Source organism: Mercurialis annua, linkage group LG3, assembly GCF_937616625.2.
Source record: "Mercurialis annua linkage group LG3, ddMerAnnu1.2, whole genome shotgun sequence".
In the NCBI taxonomy this organism is placed as follows: domain Eukaryota; kingdom Viridiplantae; phylum Streptophyta; class Magnoliopsida; order Malpighiales; family Euphorbiaceae; genus Mercurialis; species Mercurialis annua.
In genome coordinates this window covers 9,959,017-9,977,844 of record NC_065572.1, presented here as the reverse complement: position 1 = coordinate 9,977,844, position 18,828 = coordinate 9,959,017, and the positions used below count along the sequence as shown (strand labels likewise).

General features: G+C 31.3%; 1 protein-coding gene across 1 annotated transcript; it reads right to left on the bottom strand.

Moving 5' to 3' along the window:
- Positions 1-13,712: 13,712 nt before the first annotated feature.
- Positions 13,713-18,447, bottom strand: LOC126673138 (protein NRT1/ PTR FAMILY 2.11-like). Its single transcript, XM_050367127.2, has 5 exons — positions 18,175-18,447; positions 17,864-18,081; positions 16,614-17,173; positions 14,681-15,219; positions 13,713-14,183 (listed from the first exon to the last, which is right to left on the bottom strand). Exons 1-5 carry the CDS (start codon positions 18,380-18,382, stop codon positions 13,825-13,827), a joined length of 1,884 nt encoding a protein of 627 aa, XP_050223084.1. The 5' UTR covers positions 18,383-18,447; the 3' UTR covers positions 13,713-13,824.
- Between the last annotated feature and the right edge of the window lie 381 nt (positions 18,448-18,828).

Sequence of the window (18,828 nt, the reverse complement as noted above, 5' to 3'; positions counted from 1 at the left end):
AGCATATGACATCGAATTCTCCTGAGAGTTTCTGTTGTTTTGTTGATTTTGGTTGGGGGTTATAATCGTTGGATTCCTTTTGTTTTTATAGCGTTTCTTCAAAAACTGTCAAATGCTCACATCTTTTTAACTGCCTACTTCTTTTTAACTGTTCATATTTCCCAACTCTCCACTTTCTCCTTAACTGTCCATGTTCTCTAACTCCCAACTTTCTCCACTTTCATAAAATTCGTCGCTTTAATAAAATGTTAATGCACATGTTAAAATGAAGATCTTGGGGTTTATGCAAATTGGAGATCTTGAGCTTTTGGTAAATTGGAGAGCTTGAAATTCTGAAGATCTTGAACTTCTGGCAATTTAGAGATCCTGAGTTTCTGGAGATCCTGAATTCTGGCAACTTGGCGATCCTTAACTTATGGTAACTTGGAGATCTTGAGCTTCTGGAGAATTGAAGATTCTGGGTTATAGGCTTCTTTTTATTTTGGGCTCTTGGGCTATTTAATTTTGATATAAACAATACCCCCGAATGACTTTATAAGTAAAGCCATTTATATATAAATTTTCTTAATCGAAATTGAAAACCTCACAAATACTTCATGTTGTTTTAGCAATTCCAACCGCTCCAGCAACTCCAAGTGTTCCAATATCTCTCTAGCAAGTCCAGACGCTCCAAAAATTTTGAAAGCTCAACAGTTCTAGGCGCTCTCCTCTGTATTGCGGTTCCTATGTCCCCACGATTTCAATAATTTTAGAAACTCCAGCAATAGTAAAAAAAAGGTGGTTGGCATGTCTACCTTTCTTAAATTTACAGAATTAAGTAGTACGATACAAATGTTTAAAACACAATACAAGTAAAAAAAAAAATTAAATGAGCCATAGATTGGCCAAGTTCTAGAGAATATGTCTCTTATTTTTGCAAATCTATGTTTTCCAAAACAAAATCAGCTTTTATTCTTTAGTCGTGGCTTCAGCCTCATTTTTTTATGGCTGCGGTTTCCGTCTTTCTGTTTAATTTCTATATTTTAACATTCTCTTCCTCTACAGTAACAGGTCCTACCCCATTCTTCTCATCTTTTATCTTTTGAACTTGGAATTTTATGTCTCCACTTTTATTCTCCTGTATTTTGCTTCGAACCTTTGAAATCCATTTCTTTTGAATTTTGAGATTCTTGTCCTTTTTTCAAGAGCACGTTCCATTTCTATAATTCTCCTCTTGAGATCTTGGAGTTTTCTGAGATCGAATGAAGTTGCATTCACGGATACCACAAGTAGAAACAGATCTTCATCAATCAACATGGCCTCCTTCTTCTCAAAGAACTTTAAAACTCCTTTGTTAATTTTATCCTGGACAACATTCATGAAACTCCAACTAACATTAGTAGCATGATTCCAAGAATCGTGATACTTACAATATTCTTTCCCTTTGAGCTCTTCCATTGAAGGTGCCTTGTAGTTCTCTAAAAAAGAGAGAAATTTTTCTTTTGACAAAAAATCAAAGATCTAATCAAAAATCAAATGTATACTGAGGTTGTGCGCTCGATGCATGTGTTTTCTCCTATATGTCTAGTAATTTTTTTTACCAACATTGGACAAACGCAAGAACTTGAGGAATTCAAGTCTGCCACAACAACATCATGGTTCATCTCCTGAAAATACGTACCTATAGAAGTTCTCCTCCTCTTATTTTCCTCTCTCAAAAGATTTTCATATTTTGTGACCTTTGCAGCAAGTTCGAAAAAAATCATGAAACTCCATCCCTTGGAACTTATTCCTTAATTCTATATCCAGACCCCTTTGAGTCAACTTCACAAATTCAGTCTTTGGCAAATACACCTTGTAGCGACTCCTCAACTTCTTAAACCTTGTTATGAACAAGTCTGCATATTCTCTAGCTCTCTGAGTGATTCTTGAAATTTCAGCCATTGAGACTTTAGGCTCGTCACGGAAAAATTGCGTGTGAAATTGCCTTTCTATTTCTTGCCATGCAAAAATGAAATTTCTAGGAAGAGTGGCATACCAAGTGAATGCTGCTCATGTTAGCGAGTTAAAAAATAATCTCAATTTAAGATTTGCAAAATTAAAAATATTTGATAATTGTCCATGCTGTATGGTAAAACTTGCTACATGTTTGACCGTTGATTGGCCTTCATCTCTTGCGAATAAAAAAAGTCAGGACCTCTATAAACTCTTTGATATGGATTATCTCTATCAATTACTTCAGGATATGGTTTGTAGAACTCTACCCTTTAAGCAGGGGCCATAGAGTTCTTGAACCATTTCCCTCACTGTATCTATATCCATCTGGTTTGGAACTACACTAGGTTGCAAAGTAGGTAATGAAGTGATGTTCGCTCTTGGGACTCCACCACAATTATTCCCGATATGGTTAAAACCTTCATGATACACTTTAGGTTGTGTATTAACTTAAGTATGTTCGAATTATGATTTTATTCCTTGATGGCAAGCTCCCTTGTAAGGAGTGCCTATCACCTCATCCTGACAATGAGGAGGAATATACCTTCCCTCAGAAACAAGATTAATAATAGGAAAAAACATTGCCATTAACCTTCAATACATACAAAAAGCTATTTTGACAGCATCTTCATCAAACTGCCATCGCTTCGACAGGAGACACTCTATCACAAATTGCCTATTAACCTTCGACATACCAAAAAAGTACTTAATTATAAAAAAAAGCATTGCCTGAATCTTCAAAACCGACCTTCTTAATTTCACCGGTACAATTCAGTCCAGTTAAAACTACAAACTTTTCAACGTTGAATCTGACTTTAAACTCACCAACACCAAACCACATCTTATTCTGTTCTAGATGAATGAGTTGCCTCGCTAATAGCGATTGTATAACCTGCTCTTGAAACAAACATGGGGGCATGTCCAGAACAAATCCAAAACATGTTTCCTTGAACAATTCCAGCTGTCCTTCCGAAAAATGGCTTCTCAACTGATCAGCAACATTATGCTTCAGACAATGGTCAACCCTTGTGGTAGGAATGTCTCCAAATTTCCAACGAGGAGACCAAATCTATTGCAAAAAATAAAAAGAAAATAAGACAAAATTTGTTCAAAAATAAATTCAATCAGTAAACATAATAGTAACAGCCTAAAATTTTAAGAATAAACTACATTAATATGGATGTCAACAACACATAAACATGATATAAACACCATGTCAACACATAGTCAGCAAAAAAACAGTAATGACATAATATTTTTTTTTGAGAGAATAATGACATAAATTTAATAAGTACAAGTTTCAAACCAAATAAACACAAGTGAGGATAATATAAAGAGCAAGTCAAAACATATACTTAAAATAAAATTTAAAATTATAAGTTAGAGAAATGAAGTTGAAATAACATTTTAAAAAACACAAAAATGCAATACCTTGATGGAACCATCATCCAACACCTTTTCAGATTCAGTAGTTTCAGTATAAGATTTTTTCTTTAAAGAACCAGAGGTTGACCTAGTCTTAGGTGTCTGTTCTAGTCAGCAGAATATCAACACCATATTAATAATTTTTCAACATAAATCCAACAACATGTCAATACAAAATCAGCATAAAAACACCAATGGAATAAAGTTAATGAGTTTATATTTTGAATCAAATCAACACAGGTCAACATAATAAAAACACCATGTCAAAACATATATTAAAAATAAAATTTAAAATTATAAATTAAATAAGTGAAGTTGAAATAACATATTAAAAAAATACAAAAAAATACAATACCTTGATGGAAACATCATCCAACACCTTTTCAGATTCAAAGGTTTCAGTGGAAGCTTTTTTCTTTTCAGAACCAGAAATTGCCCTAATCTTATATGCCTATTTATATCAACAGTATGTCAACAGTAAAATGCAAATATTAATAAATCATACGAAAATCATTACAAAAAAATATTAAAAAGAAACATAAAACAAAAGAACAGAAAACAATCACTACAAGTTTTAAAAAATAACTATACAAAAAACAATTAAATGAACAATACCTTCATCGATTTTTCCTCCAAAACTTCTTCATGTTCATAAGTTTCAACGGAAACTTTTCTTTTCGTACCAGCGGCACTCTTAATAGTTTTCTTTTTTATTGGTGATTTCTGAAAAAAAAAACAGTTCATACACAATTACAAAAACAAAACAAGGCAAAATTATATTCAACAAAAAATGAACAACATAAAAAAAATAAAATAAAAAATAAACATAGATTAATGCGTCGACAGTTTTATCAGTCCCGCTGTCATTATTAATCGATTCAAATGACATTTTTCTTTTTGCACCACTCGTAGACTTTGCTACATTTTTCTCCGGAACAACAACTTCTTCGACACGGCTATCTTCCTTGCTTGTTTCAAATGAAACACGCTTGGTGTCACGACCCAATTTCATGAATCGTGACCGACGCCAGGGTATGGGTATGGTCGTACCAAAACCCGTAGCAAACCTCGCGGAAATCAATCAAACACATTAACCTGCAGAAACTGCTTGCGGGCAACCGAGACTCCAACTTAAGTCTAGCAATTTATATTACAGTTCTAATATAAATAACTTAAATATCCAGAATGCTCAATAACATGCCTTAAATATAATATCAAAATAATCCAGAGTAAACATGCCAATAATAATTAATCGATCAAATCGACAATCCCAAAGTGCAATAACAAATGTAATATATAAACTAGTTCTACTGTGGTCTAAGAGTTCGAAAGTAGTAACTAGTTTAAATAACATAAAACCTACGAGGAATCAAAAGAATCGGAGTGGACCAGCTTTCAAATCATAAACCTGGAAAATTTGGGAAAACAACGGGGTCAGATATAATGAGATGAGTTTGCAATACTATTTACATGTATTAAGTTTAAAACCCTAAGTCAAAACATTTTATACTAATATGGTATGATTATGGAAAACAGTATTGAAATGATCCCAGCGTAAGTATGATATAACATACTGATAAACCCAGAGTGGACGGGAACAAATCCTCGTCATATACCAGCGTAAGCAAGACATTAGTCTGCCAATTCCCAGAGTACTTACCGGTGCACACAGTCTCGATACAAGCCTATCGAGTAGCTCGTTTCAATCCAGATCCATAATCGCTTAAAACAGTTCAAAAGCATTTATAATATTAAAATATGATGCAGTACTTAATAAAGCGGTAAATAGCACTACAAACTCACTGCTTGCTTATCCACGTGAAACTTTGGCAAACAGCTAACCCTGGTTCGACTCCGGAGCGCGAGTAGTCGAAGAGTCTAAAAATAAATCATACGTTAAAATCGCTCCAACCTCTTACTCTAAGAATACTAGACACCACGTAGGACTAGCGCAAATAATAAGCCAGATAGAATCACAGAGAAACACAATTTCAAATAAATTATAATGCCGAAAATAAATCAAGTCTACTGAGTTCATATTTTTTTAAAATCTACTCCGAAATATTAATTAAATAATATTTAATTAATAAATAAAATTCATTCCTTAAATAGTGGGTTAGCCGAGTTTCTTTAAACTACCAAGTTAAAACCTGTCGGTGACCCAAGTCAAAACCGACCCAATTGATATTCCAGAATTATAAACCACATTTTATAATTATAATTTAATAAAATAATATGAATTAAATATCAGAATGAACTCAATATCTTGAAGCCCAAGTAATTATAATTATCGGCAAAAATATCTCAAATAATTAGATAACAAATTAAAGCTAAAATATCACTTTAATCACATAGGCATTCTAAGCCAAAAATCTCAAATTATCAATTAAATAATAATTAATAATAATAATTAATTTAATTTTTAAATAACTCAAATATTATTTTTTTGTTTAGGTCTTAAAAATAATTTAACTACTTTGACAAACTTTCAAATTAAATGAAATCCCCAATTCTCATTTAATATAGTCCTTACAAAATCGTATATATAATCTATAATAAGTTTAATATTAACTTAAATTTAAAATATTAATGTTCGTAGAAATTTCAATTTATAAAAATAATATTATTTAAACTGCTAAATAAATAAGTCGAAATTAATTTCGTAATTTAATACTTAAAATCAATATAGAATAGTTACTAAACTAAGTTTAGAAATCAATATATTTAAGACACAAGAATTCAGTGACTAAAGTCACCATTTAGCCAAAACAAATTCAAATCAACCAATCACAATTTGACACAAGCTCATCTTCTTCAATTATCACATACACATGACCATTTTCATATGTTGCAGAAACAGAAAAACGATTTTAAGCTTTCAAGTTATCAAAACCATGTCAATATATCTCAACTTTTTCTTTACTAATTTTTATCCTAACATTAATGAATCAATAACTTAATCAAATTTGGGAAAAAAAATCCAGAACAAAGAAATCAAGATCAAATTTTCCAAGAACTCAGAAACTGAATCCAACGAGCAACGAAGAACAGAAAATCCAATGAGAAATCCATCGGTTGTGAGTTCAATGATCCGAACACTCAAAACAAAAGAGTCTACCATCCTAGATACTATAATAAACAGCTCAAAAGAATGAATATATTCGGCAGAGAACAATCACAGTTAATAGCAAAACATTACGGTGAGACGGCGGCGATTAAAACAGAATAATCCACGTACCGTTTGGAGAATGAAAAGTGTAGAAACGTAGAGGAACGAGTCTACTATCATGGGGAATAAACGGAACTGATTTCGATCTCCAAACGACTGCGAAACGGATTGAAAAACGAAAGTATCGTTTTAGAGCCAAAACAGAAATAACTTAAAAACGGTAAAACGATGGCGATTGATACGGATTCGTTTACGTACCGTTTGACGAAACAAAAGTTGGGATCTGTAGAGAATCGAGTCTTCTTCGACTAGGACGAAACGGTACTGAAATATACGTAATAACGATTAAGAACGGAACAAACTACAGAGAGGTCGATAAAGAGTAAAACTGAAAATATAAGAACCAAAGCTTTCCAAATTTGAGCAAGAAGGAGATGGATTCTGTCGATGAACTTCAGAGTAAAATGGAACACGAATATACGGCTAGGATTTATAAATGTATGAGGAAGAGTATTTGGTTTAGAAAACGTTTAAATAGTGAAAGATTTAGGGTAGAAAATCTCGTGAAAATAGGAGGAAAAATAAACATACCTGCTGGTATGTTGCTGGTCTCGAACGAGACCAGCTGAAACTCTTGAAGTCTCGTTCGAGACCTTGTGGTCTCGAACGAGACCCTTCGTGGTGATTCAGGTCTCATTTTGAGACCTGAGTGAACCACAACAAAAGGAACCTAAACCAAACCTCTAATCAAACCTCAAATCGAACCACCAAATCGGAAACGACTCGAATTATTACCGGAAAGATAAAAAAAAATTGAAATTTTACGGGTTATTACACTTGGCTGGTTTTTTGGCAGTGTACGATGCCTTTAATGTAGCCAGTTCAGCAGTAATAGAAAAGTCTTCAGAAGTCTTTGTACGCTTTGAAGATCGAACATCCGGCTTCAATACATTTTCATCTTTATCTTGTAAATCAGTTGCAACGGCTTTTGGATCTTCATTATTTTAACAGTATTAGCAGCAAGTTTAAGCCTACTTTCGATTATCATTGACTTTGTCAACGTATGTTTCGGCGATCTTGGAAGCATGCTCAAAGCTTCCTTGGCGATCTCCAACACGTTAGGCTGCTCTACAGTGTCCTTTTCTTCAACAATAGGAATTACAATCGATGCATCCTCTTTCCTAATTTCAGCGGATTCTGTTACTTTCGACGACTCCACTGGTTGAGCTGTTTCAACAGAAGCAACATCCTCGGCATGCCTAGACTCCGATACTTCACCGTCATTATCATGATTCGAAGTTTCAAAATCAGTTTCAGCCGACAAATGGTTTTTTCCGGTCTATGGCGAACAGACTTACGCCCCATATCAACAAACAATCAACAACAACCTGAATTTACAAATCCAAACATAATGAATTGTTACAAAACTAAACAAAATATTTCAATAAAAGCAATAATAACATAAACATTAACATATTTAAAAAAGAAACTAAATCAATTTACAAACAAAATCACTGTAAAATTACAAACCTAAATCATATATGAAACTCAATTTGGCTACTGAAATCAAAATTAAATTACAAACATAAAACATGTACAAAGCCTAAATCGAATTAAAAATAAATACATTAACACAAAATCATCAGTTTACCTAATGAATTCAAAATTAAATTGAAAACCTAAAACATGTAGAAAACCTAAATCGAATTAAAAACAAATACATCAACACAAAATCATAAAGCAAAATCATATTTCAAATTTAAAATATCAAATACATGTAATAAGAAGAACTGAACACAGAAAAAATGAAAAATAAAAAACACAAAACAATATCAGATTAACATAAATAAAGTAAAAACAACAAAAATTAATACAAAATCATAAGATAAATCAACTTTACAATGTTAAATCACAAATGCATGTAAGAATAACCACTGAAAACAAGAATGTTTTAAAAAAAACAGAGCACTTACTGTTATATAAGTACGAACGGATGAGAAAATGATGAAATCGAGATGAAAATGAGAGAAGTAAGAGCAGTCGTGCAGTAATAGAGATAACGCACAAAAAATCGTGGAGAACAGCAGCGGAAATAGCGGAGAAGAATGAAGAAACCGCCAATTCAGAAGGAAAATAAAAAAAATGGTTAAAAAAAAAAAATAAATTCAAAAGAGAAGGTTAGGTTTCTGAAGTTTGATGAGAAAATTACAGAAATGGGTTAAACAAGGGCCTTTCTTATAAAAATGCTAAAACTTCTCAAATCTTACACCTATGCTAACTTTTTCTTTACTTGTTTGAGCTGAAAGTGGTAAAATATTACATTCTATACATAAATGATCTAAGCCTTCCACTTGTCATATTTGCTTCTTTTTTTCATAAATCTAACACACTAACTGTCATTTTCCTTGACTTTCAATATAGCCACACAGTACACATAAACGCAAAAAATAAAAAAATGATATTACAAAATGAAAGAAGTTACCAGTGCTCAACAACAGAGGCGGATCCACATATGGACCCCACTTTTTTTGTGAAAAACAGTTTCACTTACATATGTGAAATAAGTAAATAAACACTATATGATTCTATTTTAGTCTATAATACTACCTCTTACTAATAAAATTAGTCCATAAACTCATCCTTAAAAATTCTAATTAAGTTAGTGCATTTTAATTATTAATTTTACATTTTAAAAATGTCATTTTCTATGTGTTGCAAACATAAAATCTAAAAATTAATTTATACATATTTAAATTACAATTAAGAAAATTCATTGAAACATACATACTTATTTGTTAATTTTATTAAAATTCAAAAATATTATTAATTTAGTTATTAATTTAAATTTAAATTTTTTTGACAATAAAATAAAAAAATTATAATTAAATCTCATAATGTATCAATTGACATGTTTATTATTAAAACTGGGGATAATTTTATATGTATAGCCGCAATAACGATAGAATGAGCTTTTTCGCAATCAAACTAAAACAAAATACAAAATAAGACGAGTTATCAATATTTAAATAATTATTTAATAATATATTTTAATAGTGTGTGTGATTTAATAATATATTTTAATAGTGTGTGTGATGACGTAATTATATAATATTTTTCCGATATGAAAATTCGTCAATGATAGTTATAAACAAATATTTAATTACTTATTATTATTCAATCAAATATTTTAGTATACAATGGACCCCACCACACAAAATTTATGGATCCGCCACTGCTCAACAATAGTTTTGTTATTGCTCTCATCGTCGTTAGTTTCGTCCTTATCCGCTTCTTCCTTGCCATCAGCTTCGTTTTTTCTTCAACGTTCTTACTCTCGGTCTCCTCTTTCACTTGAGCCTTAACCTTCTTAGGTTCCACCGCTGCTTTTTCCTTTTTCCTCTTAGGCAACTCGAGAGCTGCCACCGGACTTCCATTTATCAAAGCTGAGCTGCGTGTCACTCTGGTTGTAGCTGCCACCGCCCTAACTGGCTTCGCCGCCGCATCGTCGGTACCCTCAGACTTTTGCTTGTTGGGAGCCATTAAGAGAGAATAAAAATCCGTACAGATTACCTTGTTTTTTCTCTCTCTCTATCCTTTTCCCGAGTTGTAGCAAATGGTCCGTCACTGTGACACAAGTGCTATTCTACAGACAGGGGGTATCCAAGCGCTATTAACTCAACTTTACTATCTCTCCCTCACGCTAACTGTCATTTTCCTAAAAAATTATATAACGAATACATCGTTGATACATTTTCAATACATCTCTAATACATTTTAGACACATCTCAGATATATTAGACAATTATAAATTTATTATTAAAAAATAGTCAATCGACGCATAGATGAGTTAATATTTTTTTTAATCTTGGATAGAAAAGTGAACTAAATGTAGTAAGTTGAAGTTTAATTAATTGAATTAATTAAACTTTTAATTTGTTATTTTTATTTTTATCGATTTAATTGGATCAACCGATGAATATTTGATACATACAAAAGATATTTGATACATCTATGATACATATACAATACACCTTGAATACATATCCAATACATTTGCAATACATATTTGATACATATTCGTTGTTCGGAACCTTTTTCTTATTGTCTTTTTTAAAGTTTTATTACTAATATTTTTATACATCTCAAAGACTTATCGAAAATTTTATTACATGTATTATATATATTTTGTATACATGTTTGATATATCTCTGATAAATAATTTATATATATGATAGATATATTTTTAAAATGTATTAAACAGATACATCGTTGATATATAATTTATACATGATATATACATCCTTAATATATGTCTTTTAGATGTATTTGTTAGATACATCTTTCATATACAATGAAAACATGACAAATATATCCTTAATACGTATCATTGATAAATATTTTCTACAATTTAAAGAGCATGTGACATATTTTTATTTTAATATATGTTATAGATACATTTCAACTATTAATTTATATATTCAATGCGTTAAATATACAACTTAAATACAAATACTATACATATACGATACATCTCTTATACATATCAGAAATAGTTTAGACGCATAATGAGAAATTATAGCAAATAATAAAGAGAAAAATATATTTTAATGCTAATGAAGTGGATAATATCGTTATTAGTTCTTTTTTTGTGTATATATCATGTATACTAAAGATATTTATATCGAGTAACATGTAAAGATGTTATTGATGTGTGAATTTCAATTAAAGTATGTGATACATGTATCTTTAATTTAAAATATATTATATATACACCTCAAAAACAATAATATATCAAATAATATCAATAACTTTTTGATATTATAAATACACCTCATAACTTATTATTTGTATGCTTCAATTTATAGTGAATAACAACATATCAAAATGTTATTGATATTATTTTATGCGTGAATTGTAATTAAAGCACGTGATACATGTGTGAATAGTTTGACAAACTGACGCGTGACTGACGCGCATGTCAGACGCGTTTTTGACCCTTTTTATTTGTTTGAGTGTGTCATGTGTTGCATCCTTATTGTGAAGGTATTAAATGTAAAGTTTTATTTTTTTGAGGTGCTCATGTAATATTTCAGCAAATTTAGCATTATTGTTATTTTGTTTCTCTTTTTGTATAGTTTTATTATTTTCTCAAGTTTGATGGTGTGAAAAGTAAATATATTGTTTGGACCATATAAAAGTAAAATCTGGCCCTTTTCCGATATTTTATATAAAAAGCTCTTATTTTATAACGTGTTATAATATAATAAGCTAGTTCACGGATGGTGTGATAAACTGAGTCTATTTAAGAATCTTCGTATTTAACTATCATAATATGCGGCTGTTTTTATAGTGGACGGGTCCAGTGCTGAATTATAGACCGGGCCTAATTTTATAGTATAAAATGTTAAGCATTAAGCAAGCTATGAGGTCTAGTTATTAAAAAGGAAGTACTCCACATCCATAAACGTGAATTGAATGATGGTAAAGATTCTGTATGACTTTATAAAAGTTTAAGAGATTCATTTTATGCGAACCTTTGAATAAGTCTCTTACACTTTATAAAGTCATACTAAACTTTTACCATCATTCAATTTACTTTTATTGATGTACTTCCTTTGAATAATTAGATGTAAGAAAAAGTTAGAAAGGGATGTATTTTTTTTAGCCCATCCGGTTTTTAAGACTTCGTCCTAACTAATTTGGATCCGACCCGCGTCGCGCACCTGACATGACGGGTGAGTTTACCATTGGAAATTTTCTGCATTCACAAAAATTCAAAATCGAGACATTACTTAACCGACACCAAGCCGCTTATCACTAGGACCAATCTCCATTGGTGAAGAAATTTTTAGTTAGACTCAGTTCACTACGTTATCTATGGACCAAACCTAACGTTCCACTACGTTATCTATGGACCAAACCTATCTCAATATGACACGTTATTAAAATAATAGCACTATTGTAATATTACTATTCAAAAGTGTATAAAAATAATAAATAAAATTACAATAGTACCACTATTTTAATAACAATAACGTGTCATAATATGATAGATTAGTTCACGGATGACGTGGTAAACTGAATCTATCTAAAAATCTCTTCCTTTGGTGGGGATGTATTTTTTTTTGATAAAATGAATTGATTTTAAATTCTATTAAACTATAGAGCAACACACACCTCTAATTTTAGTAAACTAAAGGGCAACAACCCACCCCACTAGCAGTGCTAAAGAAGCTGAGGAGACCACTGCAATTATTTTGACAATACCCTTTGGTCTAATCGTTAATCGTTGTCGGTAGAATTGCTGGTAAAATTCAATACTTCACAATAATTGCTTTTTTCTATATTGTCATTTTGTATCATCGATTTATTTATTATTTAACTCTAATAATTTGACGTGCCCCTAAAAAGAGTGATAACCACAGGAATAAATTATATCAGCAATGTCAAAATTATTTAAATTTTTCTATTTATATCAAATAAATATTTTTATCTATTTCTCGATTACCAGATTTTTATCAAAATATTATTTTAAATTTATTTTAACACTTTATGGGAAGTCTTGTGGATTATTCTGATATGGGAGATCTGGAACTGCAGAAATAAGAAGATTTTTCAGAATAAGTTTATTTTGGTTGAAGAAGTTATTTATGGTAGTTTTATTAAGTCCGTTTTCTATTTCACTAGTTGTTTTACTTCGTTCCCTTATTCAGGAATAGACTTTTTTAGAAGTCCGGATTGTATTTTGTTGGGATGATTATTTTTGCTAATCTCACTTAATCGTAGCCTTTAGTGTGCAACTAGCTTGCCACTTCTTGTGCGAAAGTTTTGTGTGATTTAGCTTTTGCCACTTCTTATGGCCTTTTACATATCATTATTCATCAAAAAAAAAAAAACGTTGCACACAACACTATTTTTAATTAATATGGCGCATAAGTTTAAACAAAAACGAGAGTTTTCTTTTATCTTCAAGTAATCAGTGACCGAAAAACAATTAAAAAAATTTGTTTGATACATTTTAAAAAACTTGAAAGATTGATATAAAAAAATTAAAAATTCCAATAAAAGAGTTTGAAAATTTTAGACACCATTAATGTAAATATATCCTACCAACAACAAATTAAACTTAAATTTGAAAGAGAAATACAAATAATTATTTTATATTAATTAGATGACAATACAATCAAGGAAGCTTACATATTATTATTGGTCTTTCCACATACATAATTTAAGTAGATGAATATTACACCAAAAGCTTATTTTAAGTGTTCTTCATCTTCAAATCCATTCATAACCTCACTAACATTTGTATTTCTACCTTTGTATCTATACCACTTGGCAAATGCTAGAAAGTACCCCAAATTTAAAACCCCTAAAACAGCAATCATGTAATAGAACAAATCCAATCTTCCTTTGTTTAGATCTTCATCCAACCAATTATTACCATTAGATCCTTTTGTAACACTATGCACTATTGTAACAAGCAAACTACTCAAATAAAATGACCCTGCCAATCCAAGGTAGAAGAATGACCCGGCTATGCTTCTCATATTTTCAGGAAACTGCTTGTAGTAAAACTCGGTCTGACCGACTGAGTTCAAAGCTTCTGTCAATCCTGCAAGTAGATCTAGCAATTTTAGACACAATACAATCAAGTGATACGAAATAACAGAATTAAACGAGTTTAAATATGATGTAAATCAAATGCATGTTATAAACGGGTCAATTTGTTTTTAATTATACGATTACTTCTGAATCTAAATGAGTTATTTTCGTCTAATATGTTTAAACGGAATTAAATATTAAAAAAACTACGCTATATATGTTTTAATTTTATTTTTTTTGCAAAAGTTTTTTTTAATTTTTTTCGACAAAAATATGCTTTCTTATAACTCTTTTTTTTGCTTCAAAAAGACAGTTTAAAAAAAAAATTATAAAACATTTATCAACAATTTACTAAAAAATCTACCAATATATTTACCAAAATAATAAAACGAGCATATTTTTGTAAATTATTTGACAAAAAAGACGTTTTTTTTATGAAATCTCATTAGATATTTTTAGACAGAACAGACGTATTTATGGTATGTGGACACCAATCGTTAAGTCTACCTGCAAGTGCTAGTTGAGGGATTAGCCATAATGCAGTCATGGACGATATTGCCCCTCCTTTGCCTGAAATTCCTACAGTTGGCCTTGTAAGAGCCCAGTATCTTCTTTTATCTTCAACCAAACCAGAAACAATCATGGTGATAATCGAGAAAACTATTCCGATTCCCATTCTCTGAAGAATGGTAATTCCGCCTTCTTTTCCGGTCATCTTCCGAAGGAACGGAACGATAATCCGATCGTAAATTGGAATGAAAATCGTCAGCGTTAGCATAGCAAAAACTATAATGGAAGCTGCTGGAATTTTGAAGCCATGGTTGCCGAGTTTTCTGTCGGATTGAAGAGCTTGTAAGACCGCGTAAGTGTTCTGTTGAACTACCGGAACATAGTAAATAATTCCTGATGCCCAAATTGGAATTACTCTCATTACGCATTTTGTTTCTTCCACTTGTTGAATTCCGCTAAGCTTCCATGGATTTACAGGACAACCGTCAGAATTTATTTCATCTTCATCAGTTACAATTGCAGCCTTGTCAAGCCACCTGTTTCAGTTATCACATTTTAGTACCAATTAAGCTAATACGCAATTGGTATTATAAAATTAAGGGTTAATTAAAAAAAATCACGAACTTTACACGTCTTCTCATTTTAATCACACAGTTTAAATTTTCTCATTTTCATGCACGAACTACCATCTTTTCTCAAATTCATACACGATGATGAGGTGGCACTCATTTATTGGTGTAAAATGACCTCCAGTTCAGCACATTACACCAATGAAGCCATGACAACTCAGCACCGTGCATGAATTTGAGAAAAAAATGGTATTTCGTGTATGAAAATGAGAAATTTTAAACTGCGTGATTAAAATGAAAAAACGTGTAAAGTTGGTGAATTTTTATAACATTAACTCTAAAATTAATAAGCTATAAATGATATAATCCCTAAGCAATTTGTTAGGCTGTGGGTTCATTTTTGCTTCCAAATGACAAAAAGTTCAATCATTTCAATGTAAAGGATAAAAATTTGAGTGGACGTAAAGTTTATCACATATTTTAATTTGGCACTTAATCTTTGCATCTAATTTATAATTTTTATTTCAACTTAAAGTACATAAATATTTTTCGACAAACTGGCTGAAACTTATTTCTGATCTAGCGAGAAATACTTACGTAGACTGAGTCTAACATGTTATTCATAGACTAAACCAGTCACATCATAACACCTCATTAAAATGATGATAAAATTGTAATATCGTCATCAAAATCTATACATATTTATTACACGTTGATTACAATTCTGTCATCATTTTCCTGAGATGCTATAATATTATTAGCTTAATTTATAGATGATGTGGTAACTCGATCAAAGAATTTCTTCAGCTTCTATTTTAGAAGTTACTTCAAAAAAAATAAAAACATAATAAATGATGTGACGGCACATTATAAGAATATGCTTCATCTAATCCTTATGTTACTTTAATTTAGTTGGAAAATATTAAGTACTTTTGTCTGATGATTAAAAAACTGAAATGGTGGAACAAAAAATTGACTAATTATTCGGTCCAACTAATCTAAAAAGTTCAAAAATCCAACCAATTTGGACGGCATGAAACCGGGCATATTGGACTAAGACGCCAGTTGAACCGGAGGTTGGACCATGAACTATGTCCAATTTTTTTTTTTAACATTGCTCAACTGGTTCAATTGACGGTTGAACCTAGAACAGATGGCGACATCGCTTTAGGTTTAAATACATTGCTTTTGCTAAGAATAAAAAGTAAATCTATGGTATGAAAAAACAATTAATATTGTGGACTTTTAAGTACTAAATTGAAAAATCATGTGGAGTTCAGGTAACATCCAAATGTTCAGATGGCATATGAATGAAATTGAAAGGAGCCTGATTAATAATTATTAGGATTTTTTATCCTTACCTGAATTGATTGGTATACGGAAGCTTGGAATTGATGGAATCTTTTGGCATATAATTATAGAGAGAAATAGCAGGATGTTCAGGATTCTTTAACCTTATTTTCCTCAGAGCAGCAACCACAACTTGCACCACACTAACTAAAGCACTCCCTTCAGGTTTCAATATCACATAAATTTTAGTACCCAAGAAGAAAAGTGCACACGACATGAACATTAGACCGGCCGGAATGGCTAACCCGATCGTCCAGCTAACATTTGATTGCACGTACACTATAAAAGTTGTGGAAATCATCATGCCAAATGTGTACGTGCAATAGTACCAATTGAAGAAACTATTGATGCCCCGCTTGCCGGATTCAGTATTCGGATTGAACTGGTCTGCTCCGAAGGCGAGGTTACAAGGACGAATACCTCCGGCTCCAAGAATTAGAAACCCTAAAGCAAGTATTAGAAAACCCATCTGCCCACCGGAGGCAGTAACGCACGAGTCAGCCTCAGTGGCCAGACATTTTGGAGGGTGCAGCGAAGGTATTCCCGCAGTGAGAGTTAGAACTATCATTCCCTATTAGAAAAAACAGTAACATATTTGATAAGTGACGGAGTCAGAAAACAGAAAAGGTTGCCGATAGAAAAAAACAAGAGAACGGAAAAGCACTGCAAAAAAAAAAAAACAGTCAAATTGTGACGGAAAAATCTGCCGCACATATATCATAATTCACAATTTTGTACCTCTTACTTGATAATCAAACGATTTAATATCTCATTTTTAATTTCACAAACAATTACAACATTCTATTATAAATCTGGATACCAAATCGTTAACGGAATTAAAAGTAAGATAGCAAATCGTTTAAAAATGAGGTACACAATCGTTAACATAACTGAAAGTATACCGAATTGTTAACATAATTGAAAGTGAGTTATCAAATCGTTTGAAAGTGAATACTATATTGTTAACGGAACTAACATAAGCTCATAATTGTTAACGGAATTGAAAATGAGGTATCAAATTATTTGATTTTAAAACAAAAATACTAAGCTGTAAATTATATCATAACTGGAGGTTTTAAAGTAATTTGCTCAAAAAATAATTGGTAACCGTCCGTCAAACGAGGGTCGCTCATATTACAATAAGTCTTTGAGATTTTTGAAATAAAATTCAGTTTGGAGAGTAAATATTTTCAGAAATTTTAGAATTTTAATTTCCATGCAATAATTATTGACGGAAAGGCTAGTTTCATATATACATTACCAAAAGAGAACATATAGAAGCAACGGCCAGAGTTTTATAGCGACCCAGGTAGGAATCGGAGATGAAAGCACCGACTAACGGCACCGCATTGACTGTTCCGGTGAAGATATTGATAACATTAGTTGCCGTTATGCTCTTCATGTTGAACATAGTTGTCAAATACACTATTAGGTTTGATACAGTCCCCATAGTCCCAAGCTTTTCAAATGTTTCATTCCCTGCAATTTAAACACAGTAATTGAATTTCAACCAAAACTTTTAAAATTGCCCAAATTCAATATAAAAAGATGAGTATATATATATATATATACCAATAATATATGGCATGGCTTGAACTCCCCTATAGTTGGGGACATTATCTTCTGCAATATTCTCTTCTAGGCCTTCTTTATTTGATCTGAAACTCGAAGTTTTATCCTCCAAGCAATCTTTATTAGAGGATCTAAAGCTGGAAATTCTTTCTTCTATGCCTTCCATTGATAATCTGAAACTAGCAGTTTTCTCCACCATTCCCTCCATTTTTCTACTCTCACAAGTCAAAACTTTGTGTATTAATGTTGCGTTTTCTTTCTCTTTAGATCATCTTCTTATATAGCCTTTTTAGAACACAATTTTTTAAATTGCCAATTGTTCTTTTTATATTACTATTATTTTGCCACGTGAACTTCTAATAATCATTTTTAGAATCTAATTTAAAAAATTAATAATCAATAGTAAAATCAGATTTAGTTACACTTTGTTATAGAATTAAAAAAATTAAAATAGACATGACAATTTTAAAAGAAAAATATAAATTAAACAGAGGAAAACTGATGTCGATTTGTATGCGAAATGAATTTTTTTGAAAAAATGGATCAAACATTTGACCTTTCTCATTCTGTCCAAGTTTGAGGTATGCAATTTAAGCAACATGTAGACCTAATTAATGAAAAACATGCTATCGGTTGATACTCATCAATTTTGCT

Bases quoted from the DNA above. Each gene is read 5' to 3' on its own strand.
- LOC126673138 (XM_050367127.2), bottom strand. From the start codon at position 18,382: ATGGAGGGAATGGTGGAGAAAACTGCTAGTTTCAGATTATCAATGGAA. The intron at 15,220-16,613 runs GTAAGGATAAAA...TAACTGAAACAG, and splicing joins CCGTATACCAATCAATTCAG to GTGGCTTGACAAGGCTGCAA. The intron at 14,184-14,680 runs GTAGACTTAACG...ATCTACTTGCAG, and splicing joins CCCTCAACTAGCACTTGCAG to GATTGACAGAAGCTTTGAAC.